Source organism: Lepisosteus platostomus, chromosome 2 (assembly GCF_059453375.1).
Source record: "Lepisosteus platostomus isolate fLepPlt1 chromosome 2, fLepPlt1.hap1, whole genome shotgun sequence".
NCBI classification, from domain to species: domain Eukaryota; kingdom Metazoa; phylum Chordata; class Actinopteri; order Semionotiformes; family Lepisosteidae; genus Lepisosteus; species Lepisosteus platostomus.
In genome coordinates, this window is record NC_142612.1 from 8,512,019 (window position 1) to 8,528,890 (window position 16,872).

At 38.9% G+C, this 16,872-nt stretch overlaps 2 protein-coding genes across 16 annotated transcripts in view; one reads left to right on the forward strand and one right to left on the reverse strand.

Moving 5' to 3' along the window:
- tubgcp3 (tubulin gamma complex component 3) overlaps positions 1-7,360 on the reverse strand; it is a 30,651-nt gene extending 23,291 nt beyond the window's left edge. Inside the window, exons 1-6 of the mRNA XM_088596796.1 lie at positions 7,130-7,360; positions 5,400-5,507; positions 4,901-4,968; positions 3,630-3,707; positions 2,211-2,425; positions 411-565 (exon numbers count right to left, since the gene is read on the reverse strand). Coding sequence (XP_088452922.1) covers positions 411-565; positions 2,211-2,425; positions 3,630-3,707; positions 4,901-4,968; positions 5,400-5,507; positions 7,130-7,205 — 700 coding nt within the window. The 5' untranslated portion in view covers positions 7,206-7,360. The remainder of the gene's footprint in view (positions 1-410; positions 566-2,210; positions 2,426-3,629; positions 3,708-4,900; positions 4,969-5,399; positions 5,508-7,129) is intronic.
- Positions 7,361-9,801: 2,441 nt separating this feature from the next.
- Positions 9,802-16,872, forward strand: part of atp11a (ATPase phospholipid transporting 11A) — a 102,145-nt gene continuing 95,074 nt past the window's right edge. For 8 of the 15 annotated variants that reach the window (XR_015924856.1, XM_088596881.1, XM_088596804.1 and 5 more), the window contains exon 1: positions 9,803-10,371. Coding sequence is in view for 10 of the 15 variants with exons in the window: in XM_088596881.1 (XP_088453007.1) it covers positions 10,333-10,371 (39 nt within the window). In the remaining 5 variants the exon portion in view is untranslated. Of the gene's footprint in view, positions 10,372-16,872 lie in introns of all 15 variants that reach the window. The other 7 variants (XR_015924860.1, XR_015924857.1, XR_015924859.1 and 4 more) reach the window with 2 other exon arrangements.

Sequence of the window (16,872 nt, forward strand, 5' to 3'; positions counted from 1 at the left end):
GAGTAGGGCTGGACAAGGCAGGAGAAATCTCATTACGTCAGTGAGCGACTAAAAAGCAGCTGGGTCGAGTTCTACCACAGTACCCAGCATCTAGAGTACTTTCTTGAATTGTTCCAATTTTCTGAATAATTATGCCATTATGTGCAATGAAACCAAATAAGGGGCTATTAAAACAACCTGCAAAGTGAGATTTGGAGTAGGACAGCGTTCAAACATTATTGCTCCACGTCTTCGGACCACAAGAACTAGTGTTCCAGAAAGGTGCTTCATGAGAAACAGAAACCCGTATCTCTCTCTAGCATACACTTCCTCTGTCATCTCGTTTCCAGGCCCCAGCGCTGGGCCGCAGCTTCGGGCTTCGGAGCCTCCACATGACGAATGGGTGAAAGGAAGCACGGCAATCGACGTACCGCTGATGTCCCCTTCCCGGCGAGGTCTGGGAGCGCTGCGGCCCACCGAGTTCGGGGGGCCTCGTGAGGTAGCTGCTGAAAACGAGGGGAGGTTGCAGGCCAGCCGAGAGCCCAGCTGCTGACGGAGAGAGTCCCCCACTACATGGGACTGGTGCCTGAAAGCAAGCAGACAGCGGGGAGAATAAAAATAATATCAATAATCCAAACACTTACAGTGGTGCTAGAAGGTTCGCGAACCCTTTAGAATTGTCTGAATTTCTGCATAAATTTGACCTAAAATATGACCAGATCTTCATCTAAGTAATTCAAATAAAGAGAACCCAATAAAACAAACAACACACAAAAGGATATAACTTTTCACTCATTTATTGATCAAAATGATCCAACGTGAAACGTCAGTTTTACATCTCATCTGAAGGACAGCGCCTTTATACAGTATAGTGTCCCCATTACTATACTGGAGCATTAGGACCCTCACAGACCACAAGGTGAGCGCCCCCTACTGGCCTCACTAACACCTCGTATAGCAACAACCTTAGTTTTTCCCAGGAGGTCTCTCATCCAAGTACTGACCAGGCTCACACCTGCTGAGCTTGTGGGTTCCCAGTTGAGTTGCAGACCATAAGACCAATTTGCATATGTAATCATTTTAATTCATTTCCTAGTGGCAAATTTCTACAAACTAGGTGAGATGTGGTTGCTGTTACAGCTTAGGATGACTACCATGATAACTACCCAAGCACATATTTAAAAACCAATCCCGTATTCGATGTGGCAGAGAAGCAGAATAAAGCAGCAATGAAACAACAAGATAACAGAGTCGACAAAACCTCTAACATCTAAGGTGAAGCAGAGCCACTGTTTGCTCACATCATACAATAGAACAGAGTTTTCAAAGTCATTGCGAATGTTTAAATTCTGCCATTCAGAGTACCACTCAAGTCTGTTGGGTCATCAAGAACGTAAAAGCCTGATTAAAATTTAAGGCAAAGTTTATGGAACCGGCTTTTTCCTAATTGCTGCTCAGTGGTAGAAATGACAGCTTTAAATGCCACTAAATGACACCAGAGTGCTTCTTTAAAGCTTAATGATGCTTCAAATCCTAACAACCAATAATTAACAACCCACATGCTAATTCTAGATTGCAGCGTCAAACAGAAACAGCAATACATTTCTCCATGTAAAAACAATACTTAAGTACTTATAGCTGATGGAAGCCCATTCATTTTTAATTAGCCAGAATGAAATCAACATCACTGCACACAGCAGCAAAAATGGACCCGACACACAAAACACTGTCATTGTATGTTAAATGTTTTTATAGAATATAAGTAATTTCCCCTTTTTTAATCTAATGATAATTGTTAGGACAAGAGTCCAAACGTGAATGGAAAAGTAAATGCTGCTTTCCCATCACAAAATAAAAGACATGAAAAATCTTCACAATTTCTGAATATATGTTTATCACACCAGGACAATGGGGTTAACACACCTACTCTTTTCGAGAAATGCCCTGGGATTTTTAAAGTTAAGTGTCTCCATCTCTACAGGGACATTAGGACCCACACAGACTGCAGGGTGGGCTCCCCCTACTGGTCCCACTACCACCATTAGTTACATGTTATTAAAATCTTGCCATTAAGACAAGGTATTCACCTGCTATGTAGGAACCCCTGTCACAGGCAGACAGGACCAGAGCACAGACCTGAACCAGCAATCTCTTGACATTACAGCATTACTTCAGCTGGAAACCTCCGCTCACTGCGTTTACTTTCAGCTCATTCTACGTGGTGAACTCACCCCTGGAGCAGTGACTGGGGGGTTGGCGTCGGCCCGTTCACAGCATAAACCCCCAGGCTGCTGACGCCACTGCTGCCCATGCTGCCTGAGCTCTGGGCCGTCTGGGTCCTGTCAGGGTAGCCGAGCGGCAGGCTCTGAGGCCTGGCACAGTAATAGGGTGTGGAGTGGGCATCTCTTGGCAACGCCTGAGCGAAGAGCGCTGTATAATTCGCAACCTGAAAAGAAAACAAGAATGGTCAGATTTTAACAGGTAAATAATACTGGAGCTCTTGAAAGTGAAGCCCTCTCAAATATCCAGACTGATCTTCTCAATCAGTTCCATCCGCAGCTACCCACCTGAACTGCTTCAGTCTACTTCTGCTGCGACCCACTATGCCTTCCTCTAAATCTTTTTCTAGATCTCTTCGGCGTTCCTTCTCTTCCTCCCTGGGCTACTTGCCCCTCTCTCTCACTAAACCAGCATTCCGTCTCTTCACAGCGATCTGTTCCAAGACCAAGCTCTCACCACCCGGTATTCCTTTACAGATGTCGTCGCTATACTAGTAGGTGATCCTCACAGCTACTCTGAGGACCCCAGCAAAAGGAAAGCTTTTGTTATTGGACTGTTATGGTATTATCACTGCCAACACTATCTGATCTTTTACTAGGAATGATAAATTAAAGGCTCTGAAACTGACGCCTGTCAGTTTGTCTGCGAACACAAATGCCAAAGTATCTTTGCCGCCCTTGTGGAGGAAATGGAAATGTACAGGAAGTTACAATATCAACACTACTGACTTAGACAAGTTTTCAACATAACTTAATTACACCACAAATTCACACTCTGTCTGCATTCTTTAAACTGATCTGATTGCTGTTCATAGACCAAAATACTGATTCTGTGTCATGGTGCTCTGGAAAGAGTTTTGTATGATAGTTTCCACAAAAGTCAACAGGCAAAAGTAATTCCAAAATAAAATGAAATAATCCTAGATAGTGATACTGATCAATATGTTCCTGATTTACACTGCTGGATTCAGGTAGAGTACAGAAAACCAACTACATTAACAAATTAGTTTAGACCATGTAACATATTTATTGTTCAGTGTCACCTGACACTTTACTTATGCTGCGAATACTTGAAATAATGCAAACATCTGCCTTACAGTCACTTCTGGACTAAAAACAGCAGCAAATTATACTATTTATACACATCTGCCTCTTCTGTGTAATTTCTGACAGAGAACATGAAACTATTCATACATTTAACAGAAATGTTTGCATGCAATGTTGCTTTTAACCACTACCCTGCTGCCACCGGTATTACTTTTCAGTTTAGGGTGTGCATTTTGCTTTGTAAATAAAAAGATGCAGACATGGAAAAATGAAACTTACATTCCAAGTACAAAGTAATGACAAAAACAGATTTGATTTCATTACCCTGCTAGGTGGTTTACGAGGATCCTCACAAAGGCTGAGCAGGAGGTACAGTATGGACCATCTATTCTTCAGCACACCCTGTGTAGAAAACGACAGGTCTGATATTATCCAAGAAATACAGTTTTATTTTGATGTATAGTATCAAGCTATGCTAATGGATGCAAACCACCGATTACATACCACGCATCTCAATGGCTGTGTTTCTATGCATCTAATAAACTCCACTTTCTATCGCCATTCTCAAGAGGATATCCTGCGTCTTGCACCAATGTAAATTCTTTTAGAAATGTATATTCTTCATGTCACAGGGAATATGCAAATGACCTACGCTCTCTAAAAAACAGAAACGGCGATGTCCTTCATCTCATATTTGTCACATAATGTCCTTACTAGGTTTTTCAGTTCAGAACTCTCACACCATTACTGGGAAGTAAACAGCCCTTTTTTTAAATAAGAAAGGATACTTCTGAACTTTATTATGCATTACAACAGCAATTATTATTGCTATTTACTAGGGGGAAATAAGAATGCCTCTAAAGTATAGACTTTTACTGTTACAACTCAGCTACTGCTACAGTTACAACAACAATATTTAATGTTTAATTAAAAGTTTGAACTACAACACTTCTTGCACTACATACAGTTTGTTTATCCTCTGGATGTGGGAGGCAAACCTTTCCCTTTTCCACATTTATCAGAGAACTGAAATTCCAATTTACCCTGTTTATGTAAGCTGAACACTATTAGTTATGGTGGTAGTCTGAAACGGAATATTACCAAGGAATTATATTCAATTACATATTTTAGTAATGGATTTTGCATTCTGCTGAAATAGCATTTTTGCAAAAGATCCAATTTCATATACTACATTTTGCAGATGTGACCAAAACAGTACAGGAAATAAGCTTAACTTTCCTTCTTGTTAGATGCACTATAATACCAAGCAACTGCTTCATATAAAACTAAACAGTCATTCAGTTCAATTCCAAAATAAAGTTAAGAGTTGTGCAGCAGCAAAGAATTTCAATATCTTGTACAAACCTACAGAGTCTATACAAGAGTTTTACCTTTTCAAATAATTCTGTAAATATTTAACATTTTTCAAGCACTTGCATGATTAACCTAATGCCTCAAATCTATTCTGCTACAAAAGCAATACCACCAATACTGGAATAGAAGAGAGTATTCAAATTGAAAGGTAATGTAGCCTTATCTGTTCTGCGTTTCATGTATTATCGTTTTGTTTTCAATACGTTTCTCAAAAAACAAACCTGTGACTGAAGTTTCCTGTGAAGCTCAGAAAAAAGTGCTGCATCTGCTTCTCTTCTTTGCTTCACAACTGCAGAAATAAAGTGCCTGTTAAATCATGATAAACACCACAATCACATTAAATATTAAAATGACACTATGTGACATGAATATGGCGTAATCTCCCAAATGTAATTGTTTTTTCTTCCCAGAGATAAACATTTGCCATTAAGAAAACAATAAAAACCTTTCAGCCCAGAGAAGTGTTGTTTAATTAAGATATAGATAATCACAATATAAATGGAGGTTTTATGGAAACCTATAAATGGAAATCTTAAGGGATACTGTTTCTGACACATACAGAAATCACGTTTTCAGAACTTATAATTAGATGCATGAACTAAAAAAACTAAGAAATTACATACAGCATGCTATTAAGGGATTAATATTAATACTGCAATATTAATTAACACTTCTGAAAAAACATGCAATATCAAAAGGTTTTATTTTAAACAAACTCACGTTCCTTCTTGATCTTTTCACCTACAAGAAACTCATCCCGTTCAATTGTAGGAGCATAATTACTTCCAATGACTCGCACAGCATACTGGAACTGGTGGGCGACATCGGCTGAAAAAAGCAGAAGATAATTTTAATGACAATAACTACAATCCAACAGATCCAGAGATTACAGGCCACCACAGCAAACTGAGATATCACACAGGTGGATAATGTCACAGAGATTCTCAGGCCTTAAAGAAAAGAAACTTCTTAAGCTCTTAAGCTCAGCTTTCAACCTCAACATCCTGCCATAAGAAGGAACCAAATTGTGTGTGCTTTGTGACAACAAGACTTTGACTCCCAGCAAATCTGAATCATGAACAAGTGGGTCTCTGCTGTGATGCCATCATGTAAGTATAAAGACACTAAAAAGGGAGAACGTCACTGAGCCCTACAGACAAAGGGGACCAGAGAAGAATGAGGACAACAAGCAGCCAAATGTGTCAGATTTAGGCCAGTGTAAATCACAATGCACCATATTCCTCTTTCGCCACATGAAAAAAGACCTTGGTGTTACAGCTGAAGAACTTCCTTAACAACAGTCTGCCAAGAATACAAAGAATCAAAAAGCAGCAAAGGCCTTCATGAGGAATAATACCTTCTTTGGCAGACAGTGAGACTGTTCTAAATGCAGTCTATTCATTCTTCCCTAAAACACCTGAAGTTACAATGTATTAAAAAGTACATGAATAAAGGGTCCTGCAATTTCAGTTAGAAACGACAACTCTTCACAGTTACAGCTTCAGGCACATTCTGGATTTTGGTATACAAGAATCAGTTGCTTTTTAAGACTAAAGATAAATACTGGGGCTGGGTAGGGAATGAGAACGCTTGAAGCCATGAACTTCCCCCCTTGACCTCGGCCAATTTCCAGATCACAAACTCCCTAAAAGCTCAGAAACAGTAGGATTTACCAACCTATTAAGGTCTGTGCTCATACTTTTAGTTTTGCATCTGACAAAAATTCTGGGATCATATTGTGCCAATTAAGATGCAGCTCATAATATCCGATTTCGGTTATAAAGCGCTATTAAAGGCAGTATATAAGATAAATAGTACACTGGCACAGGAGATTACAAAACTATACGCTTGTGAACTGGAGTCTTTCAAATAAAAGCACTTCTTCATCACATTACAATAGCAGCTCAAGGACAAAGGACTTTTATGCTTCTTTGCCAAAGAAATATATCCCTACTTTCTTCCATCTTTATCGACCTACCAATCATGTCATAATTTCATCAGGGCCAATTCTCCAGCCACTACATTCACTACAAATAGAAATAGTAAATGAGTCTTCCCCCAACTAGCAAGATAAAAAAACACGCCTGCTGGCGGCCATCGTGAATTAAAATCGCGTAATTATTATAGTTGTTTTTATCAAATAAAATGTGTCTAACGATACCAGACATCTGCTCAAGAGATGAACACTGGCCTGTTCTGCAGATTTCAACAGTCAGAGAAAGAGGGGACTGTTAGCGAGGAAAGGCGCTTTATTCACTACTGCATCAAAAAAAAACTCCTGCTTCCAACGTGGAAAGACGATCATTTCGGCGTCGCCTTATTGATTTGTTTTCTGCCAATATGCTTACTGTAAAAACATCTACTGACTCATTCTCTGTGCTCATGCAGTATGATGTTGAACTATGATGGAACAAGCACGTTACTTAAAATGTTCCCCTTGCCGCTGTTACCTTCGCTCTTCCCAGTTATCCTGCAACAGAGACTTTGTAGCAAGACGTTGGGCGATTTTTGATCCAAGCCTGCCATATCAGGGATCTGTCTGACACGGCTCCGGGTCGCTGTCCAAATCTACCTGCAGCCGTTATTTTTGCCGTGGCTTTCCGCTCTTAGCAACGGCGCCATTTTCGCTAAACCCGCCGACAGCGCTCTTCACTGTTATCTATGGAGGTGTCCCATAATCCTCCGAAAGGCAAGGGAGAATCGAACGAAAATACTGCCCTCCGAAGAACGAGAAACGCAAGAGAGGTTCCTAGCATGACATCAGTTCCTACCTTTTCTGTTTTAGGCGTGCGTTGGGGTTTATCACTTAAGAAAACGAAGATAATTCCATTTTCACGACTGCACTTGCCTTGCACGATGGTTCTTTTCTTCGACACGTCAAATATCGTTTGGGGAGTTTCGCAAGGTGAAGATTGTAGATGAAAAGCGTTTATATGGTCTTTAAGAACATTTTGTTCACAAACGTGTCGCACCTGATGAAAACTGGTTATATTCCTAATCTGGCAAAAAGGTCTGAAATACAATAGATCCCATAAACTGCATTTATCTTCTTTATTTCCACTAGTGTTTTTGCTGTTTGCAATTAAATAGTAATATCATCAAATTTAATATATATTCTGCATATTATCAATATTCTGAATTAGAATTGACGTGTTAACGACCTGTTCTTGTATATTACTCATTGTACTTGTGTGATAAATATAAATCAATATTATTTTGATTATTTGATTTCAATATTAGTTTAATGTATTAATAAGGAACAGAACGTAGAATGCAAAATATAAACATACAAAGTACATTGAAAGTGTTATTTATGCATTCAGTTGTTAATATTTTATTACGAATGACTAGTGTTTGTGGAATATTTGTAATAAAAGATGAAAAAAACAGCAATGTAACAAAATTCAATGATTTCCATTTTTTTAAAAGAAAATCGTATGCTAGCTGTCAGGCAAGTAAGCAATCAAGTCAAAATTATTTATTACAAAAAACGAACTAATCCCAATAACAACGATATAATACTTTTGTTCTCTTGCTAGCTTCGGTTGCTTTCCACAGGGCGCAGAATAAATGCAAACTCTTGCAGACGTTTTAAGAGTTACTCCAGCATGTAAAGGATAAATAAGGGAATATAAATTAGTCCTTAAAAAATTTAACGTTATCTCTGCTGACAAGTGTTTCCTTTGCTGCGTTAATTTTAACAGGAGACAAGGTCCATTAATAACATATCAGGAAAAAGGTATTGATGTATTGATGATTACACTGTTCAGCAAGTGGTCCTCCATTAAGGATATGTTATAAATTTGATCCATGGACGAGCTTCAGCCTGATTAAGTATTTATTTTTACACTCTTACGTTTGATTCGGCTGCCTCATTGTCACATGGTGTTAGATACACATCTCAGTTTAGAATGCCAAAGACGTATGTCCATGCCCTTGTTTGCGTTCAGCAACAAAGTGTGGAAGATGAATTGGTAACCGATATGGTTTGGATGCGGCTCTTGAGTTATTTCTAAGTGGTTAACAATCGCTGAATTTGATTACATATCCTATACATACCCCACCCCCCAAGCCATATTCAAACCCTTCTGTTGTCTTACATGAGCAAGAACACTATTCAGACTTTACTGATACAACCTGGTGCTGTCGATTAGTATAATTTTACATCTTTCTTGGATTTATTGCATTTTCGTGCACCTCTTCAAAAACCTCAGATGGTGTCAGCTTTGGTATTAACAAAACCCTGGATTTTGCTTTCTTTGTGATTATTTTGGTTTCGGGGCAGATCTTTTCCAGACTAGAATGCACTAATTTCAAGTTGTAGGATATTTTGGTTGTGTCCAGGACATGCACTTGGTACTGTACATGTATGAATGAATCATTGCACAGCTGATTGATGAGTATTCTCTTCTGAACACTTAACAATTAATTGTTCCACATAATGGTAAACAGGGGTACTTGTTTTGAAGTGCTTTTTTTGTGCAGCTGAAATATATTTGAGTCACTTTATACTATTACAATTACAGTAATGCAATACTGAAAACGCTCAAAACATGAATGGATCACCACAAATATATTTAATTTAATAAACTATGCATTTTTGCATAATACTTTACTAAGTGTCTCATTCACTCTGCTTTAGGTCTCATACAAGATTCAAAGTTGCAGCAACTGGTTTGCCTATAAAACAGACTTTGGCGGATTGGAATTAATCGCTACTACTACTACTGCTACAACATGTTCATTTATCATGTTTACTGTGAGTAGAATGTATGTATTAAAACTTTGAATATGTTTTTTTTTCATCTGGCACTGACCACACTTTATGGACATAACGCTTGATTCTTGGAAGCTGTATGAAGCCAAAAGATGAAAAGACGTGTTTACTGTGATATCTTTGCGTCTAGTCCGCTTTTACCTAAAACCTCGCTGAAATTCAATAACCACTGAATGATATCACTGTGCTGACAGAAAAAAAAAATCTATGTGAAAATCTTTATACTACCGGCAACTAACTAAGCACCCACCGGCCGATGGAGCTACGCGTGAGCTTTTTTCAATCAATGCTGGTGCACACCGCTTTGCTCCGACACGAGTGGGTGTGACAACGGAGTGCGCAAGCGCCCACGCCCCCCGTGACGTCCGCTGAAAGAAAAGCTCACCAGAGCTGGAGCGAGGCAGGATTATAGGTACGGCGAAGGTGAGAAAGAAGGGAAGAAATAAAACAGAAGGAGGAGGAGGAGGAAAAAAAAAGAGAAGGGAAGGCAGATCGTCAAGGAGGGAAAGCGGGACCACGGGACTAACAGAAAAGAGAGACATCGTCAAGGGGGAAAAAAAAAAACAAGCAAAAAATAAACTGCGGTTTGAATTCTTGTCGCAGTACAAAGACATTATGTGCAAATGAAGGAGCCCCGAAAACTACGAACACGCTTCTTGCTGCTGCTGCCTAACGTGCTCGGGATCCGTAGGTGAGAAGGAGCAGAACTGCGGTCGTCGGACGCTGCTGTCAGTCCACACTTACCTACTGTAGAGTCAGGTGTCCGGCAGTCGCGGCATGGATCTTAGGAGAGGAAGGAAAATTAGCTAGCGGTTTCGGCGTTTGAAGGCAAGGGGAGTGAATATCCAAAAGAACAATTGGAAGCTGTCGGGAGGAATGGATTGCAGCGTTCTCCGGAGCCTCATAAATAGATACGTAAGTAAAAGCGCACCGACGTGTTGCTGCCGTGACATCAAGTCGCTCGTTTTATTGTAACTTGTTGGTTCGGCTCGCGTGTTAACTCGCCGTCCCCGCGGTGGGATGCAGACGTATCTCGTTCAGGTTTTCGGGAAATGGTGAAGATGCCACTCTGATCCGTTCACGGAGCAGGAGGGGAAGGAAGGGGGCATTTTCAGTGCAGCATGGCGTTGATGGAGTAGGTGTGCGTGCGGTGAGGTGTGCTGCCACTTGTTATAGCAGAATGGAGAAGTCTGCCGGGATTTAATCCGGCGCCCCCCCCGGATAAATCGGGCAGCAGCGGTAATATTTGTCACTTTGTCAAAATTAGAGTAGCACAGGAAACCCGAATGCTGAGGGATATACGATATGAACCACCTGCTTTGCAGAATGATTTTGTGTGAAGCTTAGCTACCTGAGAAACCCCAGGCAGACCGGATCACTTAACTCAGATAGTTGTCACTTTTCAGCTTTCCGGCTGCTAATTTAAAGGGCAGATCGATAACACTGTGTCTATGTGTACATCCTACCTGGGGTGTCACGTACCCTCCCCTACGCCTTTATCAAGATTTAGTTTTGGACACCCTGTCAAGAATTTAACCCGCTAACAGTGCGGGTTGTGAGTTACCTGCGGCGATATGGCTGTACCTCACAAGTGACGATAAACACGTTGGCTGATGAAGAAAACGTAGTTATTAATTTCTTCGCTGCACATGCAATTATATGTATACGCAATAAGAGACTGAGCCCCGAACCGTTGCTGAATTAGCTAACCCGCATTAGCTTCTATAATTAGCTAATTATACAAGGGAACGAGTTGTGATATGATAAACAATATGTTGGAAAACCAAAACAAACCAAAATAAGGAACCTGTCGTTTTATTCAAATAAATCTTGCCAAGAAAATGCACAGTACTGTTCGCCTTTATTTCTATCAAAATGTCAAAGCACTGGAAGGCACGGATACCAGTGGGGATTTGAAGTCCGCAATTCTTCTGCTGTGCGCAATGCCACATTCCTCAAGTTTTAGATAACTTTGAACTTTAACTTTGTGATGTAGTTTCTGGTGCGGTCCTCGTGGCAAAATCAAAGCAAGACTTTTTTCACCTGCGAGAGTTTGCAAGAACATTATTCCTTTAACTTCAGAGCAGACGTTTAATTATCTTATCAAGTTGGCAAGTTGCGTCAAAAGAGATCCCACAATACTGTTTCTGAAAACTATGTATCGTACTAACAGTAATATAATATAATTGAAAGGGAAAATAAATGTGACTTTCTAGAAGACATGTACATGCTGGATTATAGCAAAGACATCTTAATTAAAAACGGAATTATGATTTATGCAATTTTGATATGCAGAGCAAACCGTTAAATCCTGTAAACCAAGCACCCACTAAAAACAAGCTTATGACAATGCTATAATTGATATAAATGCTTTTATAATGTTTAAAAAATTAATATAATCCTCCAGCATTACATAATTCATCCTCTTTATTCTTTGATCGATATGAAAAGAGTGTCCTTGACCGTTTTAAAGCATTATAGACGTTTTGCTTTTAAGCCATTTATGCTGCTGCTACATAGGCGAAAACTGGAAATGAGGTTTTAAGGTCAAAATTAAAATGGCCAAATGATTGGATCAGTGTAGGTGTTATTTATATCTTAATCCGTTGCAGTGTAGAAAGCGGCTGCGTTAAGTTTCTAATTTGTGTTTCTTTTGAAACCTGTTACTGTGCTCCGTTTAGGAATATTGTAAACAAAAGAATAAAAAAGTAGTTCCCCCTAGATTTTGTAAATCTAAAACGTGGTTGGACCGAACCCCACGTGAGTTTATGCAATATGCTGTAGTTTCATGCTCCATTTAGATTACCTAACGGTTCAATAACTGATTTGTGGCCCCTTGACACATTCACGTCACACAGAAGGGGGACAATCGGCACTCGCTTTTCTCCTCTTCTTGTCGGCTCCAGATCTGCAAGGCTAACAAGTAAGATTCCCCCCCCCCGTTATGCTCCTTTCATTTCAGTTCACTAAGAGAAAAAATAAACGCCCTCCATGGAATTCTCGTTTTCCCACGTTTTTAGTTTATTTGTCCAAATCGAACAATACACTTGCAACACTCACATAAATATAAATAGATGCGATGCTGAATCCCCGCTTTCTAAAAATTGCCTGTCAGGAATGATATGTGGGTGTGAAAAGGTGAGGAAGAGTGCTTCCATGTAGGTACACCATCATTATATTTAACCTATAGGTCTAAATAAAATCTTTAAAGGCCTGACAGTGTCAGACAATCTTAAGACCTATGCAGCAGTTTTTTTTGTTGGGAAGTCCTTTACATTGCATGTTTCCACATGTTTTGTTGTTGGCACAATTGAACACTGTAGCTGGTGGATCAGCACAGAGACTACATGCACCTTAAGGTGATTGTAGTGGTAGACCAAGATAGCTGGGACAGTTTGCAAACCTTTGGTTATGACCCAAAATGCATTTGTTTCAGAATCTGGGATGTGTGTTTGTTTCTCAACATGTGCCTTTGGGCAGTTTTAAAAATCCAGTTTCTGGTACCAATCTGGAATGTTTTGGAAATACTATGTGTGAAGTACAAAGGTTTTGCTTTCATTACTAAAGCAGCCATGCCCTTTAGTGATTTGTGCTATACATTGTATTTCATGGATTATTTGATATTCACAGAATTAGATGTGGTGTTGTCTGGAATGATATACTGAAACTTTTCAGAAGTAAAGGTAATAACCGGAAAAGGTTAATCCACATGGAAAAAATAAAAAAAAAACAATTTTATGTAATATTAGTGCAGTGAAAGGGCATCAGAACGTAGTTGGATATCCGTAGTTGAATATCCATCCTGGTACTAAATTTTAGTTTTTCATTATTTTAACTATTTTTGTTAAGTATGTAAATTTACATTATAAATATAAATACACTTCTAAAGGAGGTTTGCTACTTTTTTTTTCAGTCCTGCACAACATTTGCTTTATAACTGTAAATTGATACAACCACGGTACTTGTATATGTCCCCAAAAAGAAGCACTTTTTCTAATCCAGTTCATTCAATCTCATTAGATTAGGGAATATCTAATTTACATTTCCTCTAATTTGATTTTTCATGCTTTGGAAGAATGAAATTGATTATGAAGGCAGTTCTTAACCAGAATTACCAGAAATGTCCCTGTCTGCCTGTATATGCACACAGCCATTTATTTTCTTTAAAATAAATTATCTTGAATAATCAGTTTGCTGGTGTTGATGTCAGGGCTTTACTACTTAATATTTAATGGACGTCCTTTTCCTGTTTCCTTGAGGGCTAAATATTAATTTAATAGTTATAGTACTCATTTCAGTGCTTTATGATTGTGTCAGTACTTACAGGAATTGAAATTGTGAATGTATTGGTTGTTTAATTAGAAAATCAAGCATTTTAAGCAGCGTTAAAACTTGCAACATCAACAAGCTAAAGAATATTTTACAGAATCATATTTTTTAACCTCTGTGTATATAGTTTTCTTTAATGTACTTAATGTCTGTAGCCGCTGTAACCTACAGATAAATACTTAGGCAATGTGTGATGCTAATCAAAATGGCTTGTAAGAGGTTTTGTGAGACTTTGTCAGCATCGTCAGGTAGTCCCACATTTTGACACACAATGTGGACTTGCGCCATTTTAATGAGGACCAATGGTTTAATATGTTATTGGCAAGTAAAAGGCCCTGGAACTTTTCACATGCCATTCTTTGCCTGTGTACAATGACAGATGCCCTCCCCTGATTAACTGTCAGGAGAAGTCTCCGTCACTGTGGAGGGAGAGCAGTATGACAGACCCGTTGCATACCAGCCAATGAAGTCTGCTGTGAGAGAGTGAAATCGCCATGGCAACTGCAGTAGATATGTGTTCATTCATTTTCACATCGCAGTGATCACTGTGGACCAAAATATATACAGTGTACATGAATAACTATGTATGATAGGGCTAGTAGGTGAGTATTTCAGTGTACCCTATCAGTATATTTAAAATCACCAGTACACAAATGCTTGGTGATCTTTTGTTTAAAAAAAATCTGCTTTGGTATTGTACTAAATTAAATGATGCAGTTGTGTTGTAAAATTATTTCATTTTTTATGTTTTGGTACTGAATGTTTCGTGCATCTTAACTAAATACACACGTAATGTGTAGTAGTGCGTAATGAGCTGTAGTTTTCAGTAGAAGGGCATTAAAATACTGCTGGGTATTTTTCATGTAGACTAATTGCAGAGCATGTAGACCCCTGTGCTTGGTATTGCTTATCATTTCACTATGGGCTCTAATTGCAAGCTGGATTTCTGTGATGAAAATTCTGATTTGTCGGTGTTAACAGTCTGGACTCATTATCAGAGAGTTTAATCAGCAGTCTAATTGGATCTTAAAAGATACAATCTTCAAGGCTGGTTTGTTTTTTCTGGTAGCATAGCCCATTCATTTCAGCTCTCAAACACAACATGAGTCCTTTTCCTTTCTGATCTTTTTGGGTTGCTGCATTTTAAGTTTAGAGGCCAGTCATTTTCTTTTTTTTTTTTTTTTGCTCAAAATTGTTGCACTGGGGGACAGTGTTGAAAGATAAACAGATAAGCTTCCTGGCAATGCTTTTTTTCATCCTGTATCAAGAAGCTCTAGTTCTCCTAGTCATGAATCAGCTTGGTCATGATCCACCTTAGTGTTTTTTTCCTTAAATTTGAATTGAAACTGAACTGAAATTAAAAATGTTCAGTTACTAAATCTCCCATATATCCTTAAGGTTAACATTTCAGGGAATAAGAAAGCTAAGATTACAAAAGTAAAATGTATTTTACATTGTACAGCATAAAAAAGTAAAATGTATTTTACATTGTACAGCACCATTATGAAAAGGCTATAGGATCAATGGAAATACCTTTAATACTGTACTATTATTCTTTATGTAATTTTAGTTTTAAACCCATGTAGAGTGCTCCTGTCTGAATCAAAATAGCATTTTCTAGAGAGAGGCTACATGCACTTAGGCTTGAGAGTATTAGAGGTTATGAATGCATTCTGTAATCCTCCAGTGTGCCTGTGTGGGACTTCAATTAGCACATAGATTTGTGCACTAAAATATCATGACGTAATTTGTCCTGTCAGTTTATCAATTACATTACGGATCTGGGTTTCACAGACATCTGAAAAAGAAGCAGGATCTGGTTCCTGACTCATCTCCATGCCTGTTTAGGAAGTATGATTCCTCTTAACTTGCTTTCTGTGGATGTAATTAGGAAATCTACGACCAATGAGGCATTCTTGCTAGGATGGTAGTTAATTGCCATATCTCGAAATGCTGTAATAAACATCTGTTGAAGTCTTGTAATACATTATACACCTTGCAAAGGCAGGTAGTTTCGCATTACCTAAATATTCTAAGCAGAGACTTTTTCTTCCGCATTGTGCACTAGTCTCTGTTGTAATATCAAACCAGATTTGAAATTGCAGGCATCAAGGTGGCACAGGGGTTAGCATTGCCGTCTTACAGTGCTGTGACCCCGGGTTCAGTTACGGATCCGAGCTGCTATCAGGGGAGAGTTTGTATGTTCTCCCCGTGCTTGTGTGGCTTTCCTCTGGGTGCTCTGGTTTCCTCCCACTGTCCAAAGACACACTGGTAAGTTCATTGGTATCTGGGAAAACCGGCCTTGGTGTAAGTGTGTGTGTGACGGAGCCATTCAGGAGCTCTTACTCTGTGAGATCTAAAGCTGGTCAAGCTGCTTATTTGCATTACCACATCTTCTAGAAAAAAGGGCACAAGCTTTCTATATAAATGATTAGAAGGATTGTCTATCTTCTGTATTGTTTCACCCATGGGACATAATGTTACACTGGTGTAAATGTTCATTTATACAGAAAGTATAAATTGCTACTAATCACTATTAGAAATAAATCTCGTAAACTGTGATATTTTTACTTGTCTTGAAAATTATTTGCATTTCCGACACTAAGTAACATCCAAAGCTGTCTTAATGTGTAAACTTGTATCCGGAGGCAAAAGCAGGGATTCAGTGTTTCAGAGAGTTATGTCAAGTTGTAAGAGGTCACCTTTTTTTTCCCCCTAGAGTGGAAAGTATACACTGTGTAAAGCATGCAATGGGTGAAAAGACGTTTTTCTGATCAGATCCTCATCAAGTCGGATTCGGAATCGGACTGCATTTTTAATGAGCACAGGCCCATAAAATTTCCTGACAAGAAGTGGTCATTTGGCCTGTCTAGCTTGTTTAGTTTTTGTAAAATTGGTCTTCTCTGGTTTCCATCCATTGCCCAGGTCTCAGTCCCAATATTCACTTGAATGCCTCCCACCTGTCATCTGAGAATTCCTCATGAATGATTAACTTTATCAAATGCCTTCTGGGAATTTAAGTATTTAATATGTTCTGTGTGTTTATACTACTGTTGTTGCTGTTGGTATTTCAATTAAGTGGGATCT